The sequence below is a fragment of the Anabrus simplex genome, chromosome 7 (genome assembly GCF_040414725.1).
Source record: "Anabrus simplex isolate iqAnaSimp1 chromosome 7, ASM4041472v1, whole genome shotgun sequence".
Taxonomy (NCBI): domain Eukaryota; kingdom Metazoa; phylum Arthropoda; class Insecta; order Orthoptera; family Tettigoniidae; genus Anabrus; species Anabrus simplex.
Window position 1 is genome coordinate 279,698,529 of NC_090271.1, and position 19,753 is coordinate 279,718,281.

Sequence of the window (19,753 nt, forward strand, 5' to 3'; positions counted from 1 at the left end):
CGAAATCCGTAAGTGTCGTGTATTGTCTCTACTGTATTTGATATCATGCCTCTCATTGCCAGGAAAGAAATATTAATTATTAATGTTGGGCATGTTGGTGGTCATGCTGAGTAAGAGAATACTGCACTGGTGTATATTCTATGATATATATAAATATTCTTTGATTGAATGTTTCAAGACTGTTGATTAGAAGGTATCGAAGGCAGTGACAGTAGTTGGTTGGGAGTTGAGGGTGGTTGTAGATATGTGCGTTGACAGAGTCTGTGTTATTTTGAGTGATGTATGTGCATAGTGTGACGTCTATATTTACGCGTATGAGACTTAAAAGAAGACTGTGCAATGAACACTATATCTCCGGCCACAGGGAGAAGCAATATGCCATCCATGTTCGTATCGTCATCAGATCAGCCGGAGGTGAAGTCTGCTTTACAGCCACTACAAACAAATCAGGGTCAAGTCTCAGCTTCTCAGATTTCGGGATTAATTTGTTGTAATAGTGAATTGGCTAGCAGTTTCCAAACCTTGAAGGATCGGACAGGTGGGATGGGCCATCCTGGCCATTATTTTCATAAAGCATTAAGTAATGTGACGCAGAATTCAAGAAGTCTAAGTTTACCCAGCTGTTTGGATAGTAATAAACAGACTGTTCTTGTAGTTGAATCCATTGAGTGTAAGGAAGAACCATTTCTTCCTGATCCCACCTCGGCTAATCGCGATCAGATTCTGAAAGATGAAGGAATTGTTACAAATGAATCTTGGTTTAAAACTTGGCCAGAAAGAGGCAGTGATAAAGTTATTTTTTATAACGATGGTTGTAGTGAATCCTCGAAACAGTGTAAATGTAGAATCTATGGTGTTTCAGTTCATGATAACCAACCGTGTTCTCGTAATTGCGAAAACTGTATTATAACCAATAGTGTAAATTGTATTTCGTCCATTAATGAATCCGACCTTCGTAAAAACTCGCCAAGTAAATGTGTGGAAAAACTTGCCATTGGGAATGGAATACAGAATTCTCCTTCCTTATCTTCATCTGTAAATAACAAACCATCCAGTAACTGTGATATTACTAAACCTGCTAAATTTGGCCACACAGAACAAGCTAAATCTTCTATTCCTTTGAATGAACTTTTACAAAATATACCATTAGCCTACAGTCCTGTTACAAGACAGTTGCACATCATTCATCAGAATAATATCCATCATCCACACCTTGCTGATGGTACAGGAAAGAAAGTTGATAACAAAATTTCATCTGGAAGGGATGTTGCCAACATTAAAAATGGTTTACTAAATCTAGAAAGTATTCAGGAGGAAAAAGTTGAACATTCAGTACTAAACACTAAAAATGATAGGGAGCAAATAGTTGTTAATGGCTGTGATGATACTGTTAGTTATGAATCTCCCCGTAGCACGCTGCAAAGAATTGCAACGTATGATACATCTTTATCTCGTACTGATGCTAGTTCATTTTCCAGTATTGTGTCAAGTTTAAGTGAATCATCTCCGTCTACAAATGAAGATACAGTGCAAGGAAGTCTCCTAGATCCAGACAGTCGCTCAATGTCTCAAGGAGGCCATGATAGTCTTGATTCTGGAGACAGCAGTTGCTATTTTGTGGAGTCAGGGGCCAAGCCGAAACGTCGAGGAATATCTGGATTTTTTAGCCGGTAGGATATTGTCTATTTTATCACTAAATAATTATTGCATGAAAGTGTTGGTAGTGTGTGGTAATATAGTTGTCAGACTTCAAACTACAATACTTACATTGTTTACTTCAACTCTGCTTTTGATTGAGTTTTTGTGTTGGTTTGATTTCTTTGACATCCTTTTAGTGTTGTCAGTTACAGAGTTGGATTAAGGTGTAGAGGCCAGTGATATTCATGTTTCCAAAGATATATCTTGAGTTTTCAACTTAGAATAAGACAAATTGCGGGCATCTTTTATTTTTTTAATCTGTACAGTAATTTTGGTATTGTGGGTAGGGCCTACATGTACTAGGCTAGCTTAGAAATGAAGACATTATATAATAAAATTTATTACTCACAATGTGCATACAGGATCACAATTAGATATAATAACGTGACGTCTAATGCGCTCTGCATAAGTGTTAATCTTTGATAAACTCGCTAATCAAACAGGACCTGTAGGAACACTTCTGGATATGATATATTTCACATACATGGTCACAGCCTACATACATAGTTTATGTTCGGTTCATGAAATACATTATATGAGTTGGGTACTTTTCAGTGTTAAAATGGTCAAATTATTTGTTGTTCATTGAGGTCTGTAGTATTATATAAAAACTAATGGAAGTTGAATTTTGTAACGTCTTGTTAATGTCGTGGATGTGATAAAACATCTTGGCAGATTTTAAGCTAGGTAGTGACAGAACAATGCCAGATCTCATGTTACCTCAGTGGTGGAGGTAAAAACATTGGTCTAATCTAATCGTTTCTCCTTTTAGTGTATGTCTGTACATTTTCCTGTGTTCAGTAGCCTATACATCTGTATTAATCAGCTGATTGTGTGGTGGTGGTGGTATTTTTTTGTTCTTTGGGTCATTAGTCTGTAGACTGATCAAAGTTTCCATGCCACCTTGACATGTACTTACTCTGATCTGTTGTCATACTTGTCTCCAAAACCATAACGCAATCCAATGGAGTGCTTCAAGGCGACCCAATGAGCCCTCTACTCTTTAATGTTATGACATCGGACATACAGAGAGCAGTACAAAACCCAAACATCTCTATGTATATGTACAGAGACGATATGATAGTTGGAGCAACAGACTCAAGAACACTACGGGGGGCAATCACCGAACTAGAGAACTGGGCAAAAGAGAATGAATTTCATATAAATGAAACAAAAACTGTGCAAATGATATTTCGGAAAGGAGGGAGGATTACCGGAAAGGACTACATAGTTCTAAACAATAAAGAACTCGGAGTAGTAATCCATTTCAAGTACCTAGGCATTACACTGCAACCTTCAGGATGCAATTTCACTGCACACACCAAAGACAGTGCAGTAACAGCAATCAGTCATCTACAAAATTAGAAACCTAACAAACCTCACATTGGAAATGTCTAAATAAATATTCAAGGCAAAAATCATATCAATATATGGAATGTCAATCACCTGACAGCAACTAACAAAGAAAGACATAAAATTAATGGAATCCGTAAAAGTGAGATTCCTGAAAGCAGCATTAGGGACTTCAAAATATGCACCATCAAGACTAATATACGAATTAGCCAATGATACTTTCCTCATCGAAGACTTAGACATCCCTCCTCCCATCCACTAGACCAGCAGAAGACGTGCTCAGTGAGAGAAAACGTAAAAGAGAAGAAATTTGGATCGAATTCTATAGTACAGATGCAATGATTGACAGAGGGTGGACCAAACCCAACCAGAGCATGCGAAGCGCCATCACAAGATTCGCTATTCACGGATTCCACCAAAAAACTGTGTAAAACTAAACACGTCCATGAACCAAACAGTCAGGGCATATGCAACTTATGTGACAAACCGTGTGAAAGATATCACTTCACGTACTGCAAAATTCGAACTAGATCATTGAACGAGTACAGTAAGGAGATCTGACTCCCTAAAACTTCATGCACATTTGTGCGCTGTTATTATATACAGTGAAACCTCGGAATGCGAGTAACTTGGTCTACGAGTGTTTTGCAATACGCGCAAACATTTTAAATAAATTTAAACTTGATAAGCGAGTGAGGCTCCGCATTATGAGCGTCATGTGTGCCTACGTTTTCCCCTCCCCTGTGCCTTTGTTGAATGGATGAACATGGTCTTTGGTCCTGTAGTGAAGAAATACCTTTCAAAAAATAATCTGCTGCTCAGTCTTGCTGGTTATGGACAATGCTCCTGCTCATCCTTCAGGCCTTGAGGACGTCTTACTGGAGGAATTAAAGTTCGTTAAAGTTAAGTTGCTTCCTCCCTACTCCACTACTCCAACTACTCCAGCCTATGGATCAGCAAGTCATTTCGAACTTCAAGAAGCTATACACCAAAGCACTATTTCAGCGATGCTTCAAAGTGACCGAATAACAAACCTTACCCTCCGAGAGTTTGGGAGCAATCATTTCCCCATCGTGAACTGCCTGAAGATCATCGATAAAGCCTGGGATGGAGTCACCAAGAGAACTCTCACTTCCGCTTGGGGAAAGCTGTGGCCTGACTGTGTTCTTGGACGTGACTTTGAGGGGATAGTTGGTGACAATGAGTCGCCGATTGTCGATGAAATTGTGTCCTTAGGGAAGACTATGGGACTGGAGGTGAATGACGTGGACATTCAAGAGCTGGTGGAAGAACATAGCCAGGAACTGGCCACCAACGAACTGATGGACCTGCATCGCAAACAACAGGAGGAGGTTGTGGAGATCTCGTCCGGGGAAGTGGAGGAGAAAAAGTCAGTGGAATCTCTGACTTCAACTGAGATACGGGAGAAGTGCAAAATGTGGGAAACGGTGCAAAATTTTGTAGAAAATCACCACCCGAATAAGGCTGTAATAGTGCGAGCGAGGAATCAGTTCAGTGACAATGCAATGCCACATTTTTGTGAAATCCTCAAAAAGAGGCAAAAGCAACAGTCATTGGACAGGTTCCTCGTTAAGGTTACACGAAAAGAAAACAATTTCAGTGAGCCAACAGACAGCATTGATTCCGTTAGTGAAATTCATGATATACAATAACTCTTCTCATGTCATCTCTCGTCTCCCTCACACCAACAACATTCTGTTGTAAGTAAAAGTGCACTTTAATTTGTTTTACGTTATATTTTGTTTTAGAAATGGTATGCGAATAAATATTTTTGCGCTGTGGATGAATCATCCGCGTTTTAATTGTTTCTTATGGGAAAACTTGCTTTGATATACAATCGCTTTGGATTTCAAGCATGTTGCCGGAACGAATTATGCTCGCAATCCAAGGTTCCACTGTATATACTTGCTTTGGTCTCTCTCTTCCATTCTTACTCAATATACCTCCCTCAAAAACAAACAGAACAGGTCCTAGGTGTCTCAGGATGTATGTACCCTATCAACTTTTCATATCACCTTTGATGGTGACCCGTTTAGTCTGCTCTAATTTAACCTGATTACTGTAGACTTCGTGGAAATACTGAAGGGATGTGAAAGGTAAATCTCTTTTCATGCCTGTGCAGATGACATGGCCCTTGGCTTTTCAGATTTACAAGACTTACAGAAATGCTGAGATTTATTGGTATCTTGGGCAAAAAGAAATGAATTCCAGTTAAACATGAGCAGAATGGTTCACATGACATTCAGGAACGGTGGCAGAGTTGCCACCACAGACCAGCAAATCTATGAATAAGACCCCCTAAAAATTGTTAATGATTTCAATTGTCTTTGTATAACCTTGCAGACCTCCAGAAGCACCTTCATGAAACATGTAATAAAGAGAGCGACAGCAGCAGTAATGGCAATGAGCAACATAAAACTGCTATGAAGACCAATTGACATGGCTATGAAGATCTTCTTCAGCAAAATAAGTCCCATTGCTAGGCCTACTTTCGGGATACAACTCATTTGGCCCCTATCCCACCAGAGCAACTTAAAAGTAATTGAGAAAAACAAAGGCAACTTTTCTGAAGATGATTTTGTGTTTGTCGCGACATGCCCCATCCATACTAATTTACGTATTAGACAGGGAATCCTTTTATGTAGAGGATATAGCCTAAGACTACAGATGTGCCTACCATCCACAGCCGTCTAGCAAGACCTGCTAACTGAGTTACAATCTAAAAAGAAAGAAATATTGCCTGAACTCTATGCATCAGAGGCCATGACATCTTCAGACTGGAAAGTGCCTGACTACGATCTTCGACATATGGCAACTCGTTTCTCAGTGCACAGCTTCCACTTTTGAGGGTGTAAAACCAAAGCTTTCCAGGAACCAGCCTTAGAGTACATCTGTGAACTACATGGACAGAAAAGTGAACAATATCACGTGGAGTGGTGTCTTTTAAGGACTAAGTGAAGAATCTTTTCGTTTTCACTGTAATTGTTATTCTTTTTTTTTATCAGTGGCTATTAGCTGCAATAAATCTATTATTAAAACTAGGATATCACTTAATCAAATTTCACCCAGTCATTCTTTTCTCACCAGCGTGATTCAGTATCTCTTCATTTGTGGTCTAATCTATTACATGTTCAAAATATGATTGCACTTCGTCATGTCAGGAACTACTGCTTGTTTATGTCTGCTATTCTGTTACCAAGTACAGAACACACTAAGACTGACTGCTCGGTTAGTTAGGTGGACACTCCTGCTTGATACAATGGTTCCTTTCACTTCACATCACTAGCCCCTGAACAGTCGATGCACATTTAGTTTTCAGTTTGCCCTATTTGTTTTTGCATTAGTAGCACTCACAAATTTTTCTTTAAAATTCACCTTGTGCTGTGGTAATAAGAGACTCCTATGATGACTACTTGGTCCACTGCTTGTCTCACTGTTGTTACCACCAAAAGTGCAGTCATACCCAGAATAAGTGTCCATTCAATGACCGGGTCAGGGATGGGATGAACGAAGCCCCCAACATGTGGCGAGGATATGAATTGTGCAGGCTGCCGAGGCCTGTCATACTCCTCTGGGGCAGTGATTAATGACTGACAGATGAAATGATAGTGGAGAGTGTTGCTGGAATGAATGACAGGGAAAACCAGAGTACCCGGAGGAAAACCTGTCCCGCCTCTGCTTTGTCCAGCACAAATCTCACATGGAGTGACCGGGATTTGAACCATGGTATCCAGCAGTGAGAGGCCGGCGTGCTGCCGCCTGAGCCACGAAGGCTTTTATCCTGAATAAGGACCTTCTTAGCTTCAATATTTCAAAAGCCGTGAAAAGAAACGCACTCTACAGTGTGATGGTAGTAGTACCAGACCTGTAGCTCAGATACTTTCCAACAGAACAAAGATGGCCTAGGCCACCATAGCTCAATTGGTAGAGCAACCAACGCGAAATCGGGAGGTTGTGGGTTCGGATCCCACTGGTGTCTGGTTGGCCATTTTTGTTCTGTACTTAACATCTCTTCAACACATACTAAATGTACGTAGCACGACCTAATAGGTTGAATGTCGGTTTCAAAAAGAAATATTCTTTTTCTTTCTTCACCAGCTATTGACCATGTTTCACTGGACTAATCACTTTTCTAAATTCCTACATTTTACATGTGGGAAAATTTCTTACCTTAAGAAGGCCCTTTATTGCTTGGTCTGGTCTGCGTTTTCATTCTTTTTGTGCTTATACAGTATCGTTTGTTATTCTACCATCCAAATGACTATTAATATTAATCTTTCAAGACTTCGTTTTCAAATCTAATGGGCTATTTGCTGTACAAGTCAATTGCATTCTATTAATTTTATTTCAGATTTATTTCTTGTCATCTTGTATTCAGTATTTAAGATATATGACCGGTTTGATGAAGCCCTCCATGACACCCTATCCTGTGCTAACCTTTTCATTTCGACATAACTGTGGCATCCTTCATCAGCTCTAATCTGTTTGTCATATTCATACCTTGGTCTACCCCTACCGTTCTTACCGCCTATACTTCCTTCAAAAACCAACTGAACAAGTCCTGGATGTCTTAAGATGTGTCCTATCATTCTATCTCTTCTTCTCGTCAATCAGCAAATTTCAATACGGATTTAAACATGAGATTAGTCACTTGCAAATTTAGCCAAATCGGTCTCCTCTCACGGATTCGATTCGGTATCTCTTCATTCGTGTTTTGATCTATCCATCTCACCTTCAGCATTCTCCTGTAACACCACATTTCAAAAGCTTCTATTCTCTTTCTTTCCAAGCTAGATATCTTCCATGTTTCACTTCCATACAATGCCATGCTCCAGATGAAAGTCTTCAGAAACATCTTTCTAATTCCTACATTAATGTTTGAAGTGAGCAAATTTCTTTTCTTAAGAAAGCTCTTCCTTGCTTGTGCTAGTCTGCATTTTATGTGCTCCTTACTTCTGCCATCGTTAGTTATTTTACTACCCAAGTAACAATATTCATCTACTTCCTTTAAGACTTCATTTCCTAATCTGATATTTCTTGCATCACCTGCCTTCGTTTGACTGCTCTCCATTACCTTTGTTTTGGACTTATTTATTTTCATCTTGTACTCCTTACCCAAGACTTCATCCATACCATTTAGCAGCTTCTCGAGATCGTCTGCAGTCTCAGATAAAATAACAAGATCATCGGCAAATCTCAAGGTCTTGATTTCCTCTCCTTGGATTGTGATTCCCTTTCCAAACTCCTCTTTGATTTCCTTTACTGCCTGTTCTATGTAAACATTGTAAAGGAGGGGGGACAAACTGCAGCCTTGCATCACTCCTTTCTGGATTGCTGCTTCTTATTCAAAGCCCTCGATTCTTATGACTGCAGATTGATTTTTATAGATTGTAGATAATTCTTCATTCTCGATATCTCATCCCAGTCACCTTCAGAATCTTAAATAGCTTGGTCCAATCAGCATTATCGAATGCCTGTTCTAGATCTACGAACGTCATGTACGTGGGCTTGTCCTTAATTCGATCCTCTAGGATCATATATAAGTAATAATAATAATAACGTAAATGTTTCCACCTTTTCAATACAATATATTCACAAAATTACAAAGTTATACGGTACTAGTTTCGACCCATCTAGGGGTCATCATCAGCCATATTGGAGCAAAGATCATTTGTGGCGAAATCCTAAGACAATATTATTTTAAAGAATAACAAGTGAAATGAGATGTTATGGTAATAGTTAATAATACAAGGAATATACATACTAAGAGGTTTTTAACAAAGAATAAAGTATAAATGGGGTGTTGTAAAAATTATAATCATGGAAATCAGTAAGTTCTTGTATTGAAATGAAATATGGCTTAGGAAGAGGGCTTAAGGTGGGGCTGAAGGGTGCGGGAGAAAGTGTAATTGTCTTGGAAAAGTACCTTTGATTAAATTTAGAATTGAGTTTAGGTTGGCTGCATTATTGTTTCTGAGGAAAGTGATAAATAGATCGAAGAGTATGTTGGGTTTCTCTGAGATTTCATTGAGATTGTGACTGGCATTAAAGTATTGGTCTAGGTGTATGTAGTAATTTTCCATTATGTTCAGTAAAGGGCCCTTGTTTGCTAATACGAGGATGTCCATGTCTTGTTCAATATTGGTGAAATTATGGTTATAATCTTGCATGTGTTGGCCGATGGCTGAAAACTTGTTGTATTTTATTGCGTTAGTGTGCTCGTGGTATCTGATAATGAAGTTTCTCCCGGTTTGCCCGATGTAGGTTTTTTTACAGGTGGTACATTTGATCCTATAAACTCCTGATTTTAAAAAACTGCTGGTCTTGTTGATGTGTGAAGTATTGTATAAAACATTCATGTTCTTATTGTTGGTTTTGAAGGCTATTTTAACGCCTTGTTTCTTAAAGATGTTGGTTAACTTGTAGATATCATTGTTGAACGTGAAGGTGGAAAATGTTAGAGGTTTGGTTATTTCTTTTTTGAGGGTAGTTTTTGGGCGATGTTTGTGTTTATTGATTATCCTTTCTATAAAATGATTGCTGAAGCCGTTGAATTTTGCGATTCCGCGGATTGTGTTGAGTATGTATATTCCTTGTATTATTAACTATTACCATAACATCTCATTTCACTTGTTATTCTTTAAAATAATATTGTCTTAGGATTTCGCCACAAATGATCTTTGCTCCAATACGGCTGATGATGACCCCTAGATGGGTCGAAACTAGTACCGTATAATTTTGTAATTCTGTGAATATATTGTATTAAAAGGTGGAAACATTTACGTTATTATTATTATTACTTATATATTATTCTCAGTTCAATACGGACCAAAAACATGAAATTCATAACCTCTAGGATCAGACGTAAAGTGAGGATTGCTTCACGTGTTCCTACATTTCTTCTGAAGCCAAATTGATTTTCTCCCAACTCAGCTTCAACTTGTCTTTCCATTCTTCTGTAAATAATAGGTGTAAAAATTTTTCAGGCATGAGATACTAAACTAATGGTGCAGTAGTTTTCACACTTGTCAGCACCGGCTTTCTTGGGAATAGGTATAACAACATTCTGCCGAAAATTGGATGGCACATCTCCTGTCTCATACATCTTACCCACTAAATGGAATAACCTTGCCCTGCTGGTTCTAAGGCAGTCAGTAATTCAGAGGGAATGTCATCATTTTCAGGTGCCTTGTTCCTATTTAGGTCTCTCACAGCTCTGTCAAACTCTGACCTCAGTATTAGGTCTCCCATTTCATCAGCATCAACACCCTCCTCTTGTTCCAGAACCAAATTATTTACATCTTCATCTTGATACAACTGTTGGATATGTTCCTGCCATCTTTCTGCTTTGTCTTCTTTCCCTAGAAGTGGCTTTCCATCTGAGCTCTTAATATTCATGCACCTAGATTTCCTTTCTCCAAAGGTTTCCTTGATTTTCCTGTATGCAGCATCTACCTTTCCCAGGACCATACAGCCTTCGACATCCTTGCACTTCTCCTTCAGCCAGTCTTCCTTAGCTACCTTGCACTTTCTATCCACTTGATTCTTTAATCGCCTGTATTCTCTTCTGCCCACTTCATTTCTAGCATTCTTGTATTTTCGTCGTTCATCAATCAGGTCTAGTATCTCCTGAGTTATCCATTGATTCTTAGTTGATCTTTTCTTCCTTCCTAGCATTTCTTCAGTAGCCCTACTGACTTCATTTTTCATGACTATCCACTCTTCCTCTACTGTGTTTCCTTCAGCTTTTAGTCCTTGTGCAACATGTTCCTTGAAACAATCCCTCACACTCTTTTCTTTCAACTTTTCTAGATCCCAACTCCTTGCATTCCTTCCTTTCTTAAATTTCTTCAACTTCAGATGGCATTTCATGACCAACAAGTTGTGGTCAGGGTCCACGTCTGCTCCTGGGAAAGTTTTGCAATCCAACACCTATTTTCTGAATCTCTGCCTAATCAGAATGATGTCTATTTGGTACCTTCCATTGTCTCCAGGTCTCGTCCATGTATACAGCCGTTGTTTGTGGTCTTTGAACAAAGTATTGGTAAGGACTAAATTATGATCAATGCAGAATTCAACCAGCCAACGTCCTCTTTCGTTCCTTTGTCGCAATCCGAATTCTCCTACTGTATTACCTTCTCTTCCTTGGCCTACCACTGCATTCCAGTCTCCCATCACAATTAGATTCTCGGCGCCTTTTATATATTGTATTAAATCTTCTATCTCATATATTCTTTCGATTTCCTCATCATCCGCTGAATTAGTAGGCATATAGACCTGCACTATTGTGGTGGGCATTGGTTTGGTGTCTATCTTGACGACAATAATTCTTTCACTATGCTGGTTGTAGTAGCTTACCTGCTGCCCTATTTTCTTATTCATTATTAAACCAGCTCCTGCATTTCTCCTGTTTGATTTTGTGTTGATAATTCGGTAGTCGCCTGACCAAAAATCCTGTTCTCCCTGGCAACGTACTTCACTTATACCAACTACATCTAACTTTAGTCTATCCATCTCCCTTTTCAGATTCTCTAACCTACCACAACGATTCAAACTTCTAACATTCCATGCTCTGACTTGCAGAATGTCAGTATCCATCTTCCTGATGATTGCCCCCTCTCGTGTAGTCCCCATCCGGAGTTCCGAATGGGGGACTAGTTTACCTCCAGAATATTTTACCCAGGAGGAAGCCATCATCAGTACATCATTCATACAGAGAGAGCTGCATGTCCTCGGGAGTTAGTTACAGCTGTAGTTTCCCGTTGGTTTCAGCCGTGTACCAGTATCAACACAGCTAAGCCATGTTGAGTATTATTACAAGGCCATTTCAGTCAGTCATCTAGCCTGCCGCCCTTGCAACTTCCGAAAGGCTGCTACCCCCCTTTCGATGAACCATTTGTTAGTCTGGTGTCTCAACAAATACCCATCCGATATGGTTGCACCTGCGGCTCGGCTATCTGCTTCATTGGGACACGCTGTCGCCACCACGGCAAGGTCGCATGGTGTGCAGGGAGGGATCATTCATATATCTCTATTATAAAATTCTCTCCTTGAATTGTGATTCCTTTTCTAAATTACTCTTTGATTTCTGTAAGTTCTTCTCTTTCACATGTCTTGATTCTTATCGCAGCAGTATTATTTGTACACAGATTGTAATCAGATAACACTTCTTTGTACTTGATCCCTATCACCTTCAGAATCTAAAGGCTTGCTCATCTTTATTCAGTCTTCTTTACCTGTAATAACTTAAGGAAAGAGCATTGCACATGCCATTTCAGGATCTTGCCACATTCCAGCATTCCTTTCTCTTATCCCTCGCTTCCAGCTCACTTGTTCCCTCGTTCATTCTGACCGCTGTGATCTGTTGTAGACTACCTGGCCAGACGATGTCGTCCCATTTGCGATCACTCTTATCAGTGACATACAAACAAGTTGCTGTGAGGGAATTCCTTACTGAAGGGCTGGTACAGGAAGACATCCCTCAAGTAACTGGCGAAACTGGGATTCTTACAAATCGTATGTTGAAACTCATTAAATTACTTATACTTACCGTTTGAGACTGATTCGTTTATGTCGGGACTGACGGAGAATAAACAGGACCCAAATAAACCTTTTAATTAGTTACCTGATGGTTGTGGGTGTAAAGGCAGTTAAATGAGTTTTAAAAAGTGGACAAAAGGTGGGCGTATTAAAACCGTTAAATTTTACACTTTATGATTTCAAAACAAAGGATCTTGCTGTAAGGCTTAACTTCTTCGACAGTGCTACCCCTTTTGAAGCAGTTGTAGCTCATCTCATACTTAACAGTTAACTTACACTTTCTTATACAATAGGGGACAATATTTATATTAAATTAATGCTTATATAATGCTCAAACTGTTCAACTATTCATACCGAGACGTTAAGTAAGCAGCTGCTCAAAATATAATTAGCCTACTTTCCTCTGTATGTATGTCTACCCCTCAGTCTCGCTTCTTCATATCAGGTCGGGATGAGATTAATTTATACAGCATGTTTCTATGGCCAGATGCCCTTCCTGGCAGCAACCTCAGTTGAGGAGCTAATGAAGACGAAATGTGTTATGGTGAATGAAATTGGGTAAGGGGTATGAGGACTCAGCTCTGGCTTATGGATAGGAACTGTACAGGCATTTGCCTGGAAATGAAAATATTAAACCACAGAAAACTGTTCTGAGAACAGCCAATGTTGGGATTCAAACCCACATGTTTCCCAAATGCAGAGCTTGGCTCCATAGCCATAGCTAACAGAACAGCATGTAGTTCTCAAGAGGCTAGGAGTAACACTAGACAATTACGCAGCAGAAAGAAAAATTTACCATCAAGCCCAATTTGGAACATACGAGAATCATTCAAATTCTACCTCACATTAGAAAGTGTATATTCACCAACAAGTTTGTTCATGAACAATATTCTCATATTGACAACATAAAATCAATGCCAATACATTTTGAACAAATGTTACTCCAGCAACATCGAGAACAAGTTAAATGTTCATAACATAGGAAATTGTCAACTGTAGAAAATTGTTAATGTGATTAACGGAGTTTCACCGACAATCATACAAGCCAAGCATCATTGAATCAATACAATTAGCCAGATCTCAATGGTTTTTTAAAATAATTTTAAAGGATGTTCACCAGATGAGTTTCGTCAATAAAATGTTAGATAGATTTTAGGCAAATATGTTTTAACTTAAAGAGATAATTTTATTGTTATATGACTTGTAAAATATTATTTGGCAGTCAGGTTTACAAGCATAATTTAATCTAATAGAATAGATTCTTGATCTTATATAACCTTAAGTAAATGATATTTGGCTGATGATGCTCACGAAAAAGGAGCGAAACATGTACCATATCAACAACTTAATAAATATGTAAGTTTTTATTATGTTCTTATTGTATTGAATATGTGGTATTTAACAAAATTATAAGACTTTGTACCACAAGTAGATCTTCAATACTGACAGAAAATTAAATTTATAACCTGCAAGGAAATATATTGTACGTGCAATTTTTAGTGATAGATTTTTGTAGTGGGTTGAGGAGTAAGGAGGGAGCACTGCCGGTTCCGGTAATACTGCCACCTGAATGGAAATGAAATCTGAATTGAATCGATAATATGATCGATCGATATGAATTTTCTAAACCTTTATTATCTTACGCCAACAACTGTGTCACACACACAATATATAATATTATGTAACATTTCTCGATGCGAAACTTGTTCCTAGCATGAATTCTCTAGTTTGGCTTTGCTGTCTAAACAACAACAGTACGAGTAGGCCTACGTAAAGTGCACGCCAGATGTCGCACAGCGATTCTTAGTTTGTGTTTCAAAGGTTGCCCATACGAATCTCGAAGATAACAGAGGTCGACCGATTCAGCACTAGGGTGTCCATCTATCACTAAAAAGTGCGCGTACAATAGTCTTAATGGCAGTCTTTGCTAAAAGCGTGTCCAATGTAATATCTTGGAACTAGAATATAGGGGCAGGTAGTATGATACAAAAATTAGCATTTCCAAGACTGAAATGTTGTCAGTAGGAAAGAAACCTAGTAGGTTTGAATATCAGGTCAGGAATACAAAACTGGAAGAGATGGATCACTTCAAGTTTTTAAGATGCATATTCTCCCAGGATGGTAGTATAGTAAGTGAAATTGAATCAAGGTGCAGCAAAGTTAATACAGTGAGCTCACAGTTGCAATCAACAATATTCTATTCTGAAGTTACAAAGAAGTCAGCTCCTGGATGAAACTAGCTTTACACCAGCCTGTTTTCTGACTGGCTTAGGTATAGAGAAGGAAAGCTGGGTGGACTTGAGATGTGTGAATTTAGAAGGAACAGTTATGAAAGTAGTGGGAATGATATCTGGTACAAATGAATAGGAACAGTGGCAGGATGGTACTCAGAATGAGGAGATAAGGACTAAGGGAGGAATGACCTCTATGGATGACACTGTACTCATAAACCGGCGTTGGTGGTGGTGGTGGGATCGTGTGAGACACATGGAGAATACTTTACCTAGGAGAACAATGAACTCGGCTATGCAGTGCAAGAGAAGTCGAGGGGGAGCAAGGTGATTATGGATAGACTTGTTTTTTTATTTATTTAAAGAAAAGGTGTATGTATCACTAGGCTACAGAGCTAGGTATATTGATATTGGGGCATAAGTTGTGGCAATTTTTTTTTTTTTTTCCCCTCACATTTTCATGGTGCTACCATACAATGGTCATAGGATGTCCTGGAAAGCATGACACTCATTGTGCATGACACAGCACGAGATGCCGGAGCGTTGAACGGATACCATGCACAGGATAATGGGAGTGCAGTAGAGAGTTGGGTTTCATGCAGAATAGATGTGGCGAGGCAAGAACAGCTTGGGTACATCAAATGGGCTGATCACCTGGGTCGCATTGCCAAAGAATGTTGTAGAGAGCTTGTGGAAGCTTTGGGAAGTAATGCCCTTCTGTACTGAGCTGTTGTGAGATGGGCAGCAGCATTTCAGCTTGGACATGAAATGAGCAGCAATCTACAACAGTCCGGAAAACCTATCAGTGTCTGGACTGATGTGTTACTTGCAGTCATTAGGCTACCCAGTGTGTGGACATGGACAGAAGATGGACACTACTTGATTTACAAGCTGGAACAGACATTATAAGACAGAATTTTATAGAAAGATCTTTTTTCTGTGTAAAATTTCACCACAGTGGGTGCTACATGCACTCACTGGCGTGCAAAAGTGGATACGGTATGTCCAAAGTGACTCGTTCTTTAATTTCTTTCTTACCTATGCATTGTTTTTTGCGTTTTACTCGGCTGATGATGACCCAGATTGGGGTCGAAACCGGTACCGCTTCCGCTTATAATTAAATAGGAATGTAACACTACATTTCTTATTTATTTGTATTGAATAGGTTAAACTACCTTATTTAGTATTTCATTTTAATTGAGAGACAGGTAAGTTGTGCCGTTAGGGACAAATATTTCAATGGCTCGCGTCTGTTGGAATTGAAACTCTTTTTATTCTCTTGTTGTACTTTAAGAATGTTCTGTTTCGCCTGACGACGTAGTTCGCGTGAAGCGTACAACACTGAGGTCTCATTTCTTCCTCTAGTCTTCATTGTCACCCCCATCAGAAGCTCAAAAGGGGTAGTGTTGGTACTTCTTTGATAGATGGAATTCCGGATCTTCTGTAATTTACCAACATGTTTGTACCACTGGGCTGGATTGGCGACAGGACTGGGAGGATGACTGAATTTATCCTCTCCACTTGACCATTTTCTCTAGGTAGTCTAGTTATTTTAAAGTGCTTGATTTTCTCTTCTTGGCAGAATTCTTCAAACTCCTGGGAGGTAAATGCCATTCCCCTGTCGCTCACAATGACAATCGGGTTTCCAAATATATCCTGCTGCTTTCAGAGTTTCCCGATAACTTCTCTCGAAGTGGTTGGTTTTGTCGGATAGAGCCAGGTGAACTTCGTAAAGGCATCTACATTAACGAGAATGTGTTTATAGTTCTTGGACGTACTCTCTAAAGGACCCACATGGTCGATGTGGTTTGTGTGTATTGGAGCATCATCTTCCTGTAGAGGATGGAGGTAGTCTTCTTTCTTTCCTCTTTTCCTGTTGACACAGGATGGTTAGGGCATCCACATGGCGCATTCTTGGGTTCCTACGATGTTCGAATGTGTAGTCATAGTTTTCCAATAGAAGAACATCTTGCGACTCTAGAGCATTAAGGTCCTTTTTCTGCATTGTCTTCAAGAAAGCCTGGCAGTCCGTGACGATTCAGAGTTTGTTACCTCTGATATACACATCGAACTTCCGTAGAGCCTTGATAATCGCCGGTACTTCCAATTCGTAACTTGTATATTACTTATCGGCATCTGTAGTTTTCCAGCTGGTATAGTAGGTAGAATGAAGATTATCCTCGCTTGACCTTTGTAGTAGTATAGCGCCGCATCCTTCCTGGCTGGCATCTGTATGCAATTCTGTTTCACATCCTTGTTTGTATATACTCAGAACTGGTTCCTCCGACAAGGCCTGTTTAGCTTCATGAAGACATTCTTCTCTTCTGCTTCAAACTTGAAGTTTATTCCATCTTTCAGTACATCACTCAATGGTCTTGCTATAAGTGAATGGAATGGAATAAATTTTCTGAAATATCCTGTTAGTCCAAGGAAGCTCTGAACTTGTTTTGTGTTTTGCTGGTTCAGGGAAATTAAAAACTGCTTTCGACTTTTCCTGCGAAGGATAGATTAGACCATTTTCAACGGCATGACGGAGGAACTCCACTCTTCTTTTCAGGAATTGGCCATTTTTTTAGTTTATTTCTAAACCGTATCCCTTAGCTGTCTGCAACACAAGCACCAGCCTTTCAGTTCCTTCTTGCGGAGCTATATGCCATCTGTGAAGCTCTGCGGGTACGCACTGTCCGATGAGCGCCGACACTTTCTTCTGTGTACTGACTCCTCGAGCTCGCTACAGTCTATTGATACCTGTTTCCCTCGGTACCCTCTGGTGCAGCGGATCCAGGACCTGCTGGCCGGGTGCTCGGATGCCGACACCAGAATCACGTTCCTGTGGCTCCCAGGCCACATGGGTGTAGAGAGAAATAAGTTAGCAGATAAGGCTGCCAAGGAAGCAGTAACACTGCCCCCGTTGCCTTACAAGGTTCCAGCAAGTGATATTCGCTCTCAGCTGAGACAACTGGTTTTGTCCCATTGGGAGATGGGGTGGCAGCCACTCCTCTTCCAAATAAGCTGAGAGCGATAAAAGGTAAAACGAAGGTATGGAGCACTTCCTTTCGGGCTTCTCGGAGGGAAGCAGTGGTATTATGTCGTCTTCGGATCGGCCACGGTATCCTGACGCACTCCTATCTGTTGAAAGGAGAACCCCCTCCGGTGTGTACTTGCGGCGATCATCTTACCGTAGTACACATCCTTACGGAGTGCGTGGACCTGGTCGGTCTGCGCCGTAGCCTAAAACTCCCGAGTACCATCTCCCTCATCCTGCGCGACGACGAGCAGTCAGCAGACCTCATCGTTCGTTTTATGATATAAGGTAGAGAAATGCCATCGTTTATTAACTGACGGAAGACGCAATTGATAAAGCGCTGAAATACTGCTGGGGAATTGCATAATCCGAATGGGACTTTCTTGAACTGGAATTGACCATTGTGTGTTACAAATTCTGTATACTTTCTATTTTCAGGATGAACCCGTACGTGAAAAAAAAAAAACATTTTTCGTCTTCGGTGCTAAATACACATGCTCCCTGGAGCCGGTCGAGAATATCGTCTATCAGTGGGTGGGGATACCTGTCCTTAATGGTCTGGCTGTTGATCTTTCGGTAATCGATGCAGACCTTGGGCGTGTCGTTCTTTGTTTTTACGACTACTTGACTAGCGAAGTCTGAAGCGCACAGTTCTACAGTATCATTCCGTATTCACTCTTCCACCTGATCATCAACGATTTTCCTTTCTTCGAAAGGTAGACGTCGAGGTCTCTGATTAATTGGTTGTTCATTCTACAGAATGACCATCAACTCTGGATTAGTTGTTTTTAGTCTTCTCTGGTCTGTACTGTTCAATGAGGTCAAGTTTTCTCTTCAGGTATCCTCCGACATTAGGCTCTACATCTATTTCTTCACAATAATTGGTGACGTCGATACTCATGATAGGTGCAACTGTGTGTAGTTTTGTTATACGCATTCCTTCTTGACCAATGTGTAGCTCTGCATAATTCAGGAAGTCTTCACCCAAAACTGCTTTCATGAACAGGATTTGCCGCGGAACTGTATAGAAGGTGGGAGTAAATTCTTCCTTGTCAATTTCCAATGTAGTTTCAAAGCAACCTAAAGGCCTAACCGCAATCTTTCTAATTTCAGAGAGTGTTACAGTTGTATCTTTCAGGTTAGGAAGAGGGATCTTCTTGATGACGTCTGCTCTCAATATGCTAACCCGGCTTCCTGTGTCGACTAAATCAGTGGGAGAGGATACCTGTCCTTAATGGTCTGGCTATTGATCTTTCTGTAATCGATGCAGACCCTTGGCGTGCCGTCCTTCGTCTTTACGACGACTACTTGACTAGCGAAGTCTGAAGCACACAGTTCCACAAGATCATTTCATATCCACTCTTCCACTTCATCATCAACGATTTTCCATGATGCTCCACATAAGTGAATATCTTTATACATCTTGTTTTCACTGCAAATGTCAGTAAACATCGATATTTGCGGCACATCTGTCTTTTCATTTGCACAGTCTTTAGCGAGATGTCCAAACTTGTTACATTTGAAGCATTTTGTTCCTAAATTCTTCGAGCGGCATTCAGAAGATATATGCCCTTTTGTTCCACAGTTGTAGCACCGAATGTCTGTTGTCTGTTCCTTTGGCGTCGATCCAATCTTCCTGTGTGACGATGTTGGAGCATTTTTTACAGGGTGTTACGATTATTTTATGGATCACCGAGGTGTAAGAAGGTGCGGGCATGAACGGCTCTATCTACTACAATCAAAAGATAAATTAAAAGCTTTTAAAAATCAAGGTTATATTTCTTTTGGACTTTTTTTCTTTTTTTCCAAATGCCAGATATTAACAAAGCCAGTCGCTCAGCGACAGTACAAGATTTCAGCTACAGTAGTTTAAATACAAGGTAGG

At 39.9% G+C, this 19,753-nt stretch overlaps 1 protein-coding gene across 1 annotated transcript in view; it reads left to right on the forward strand.

Moving 5' to 3' along the window:
* The first annotated feature begins 234 nt into the window (after positions 1 to 234).
* Positions 235 to 19,753, forward strand: part of LOC136877554 (TBC1 domain family member 14) — a 586,811-nt gene continuing 567,292 nt past the window's right edge. Inside the window, exon 1 of the mRNA XM_067151695.2 lies at positions 235 to 1,670. Coding sequence (XP_067007796.2) covers positions 340 to 1,670 — 1,331 coding nt within the window. The 5' untranslated portion in view covers positions 235 to 339. The remainder of the gene's footprint in view (positions 1,671 to 19,753) is intronic.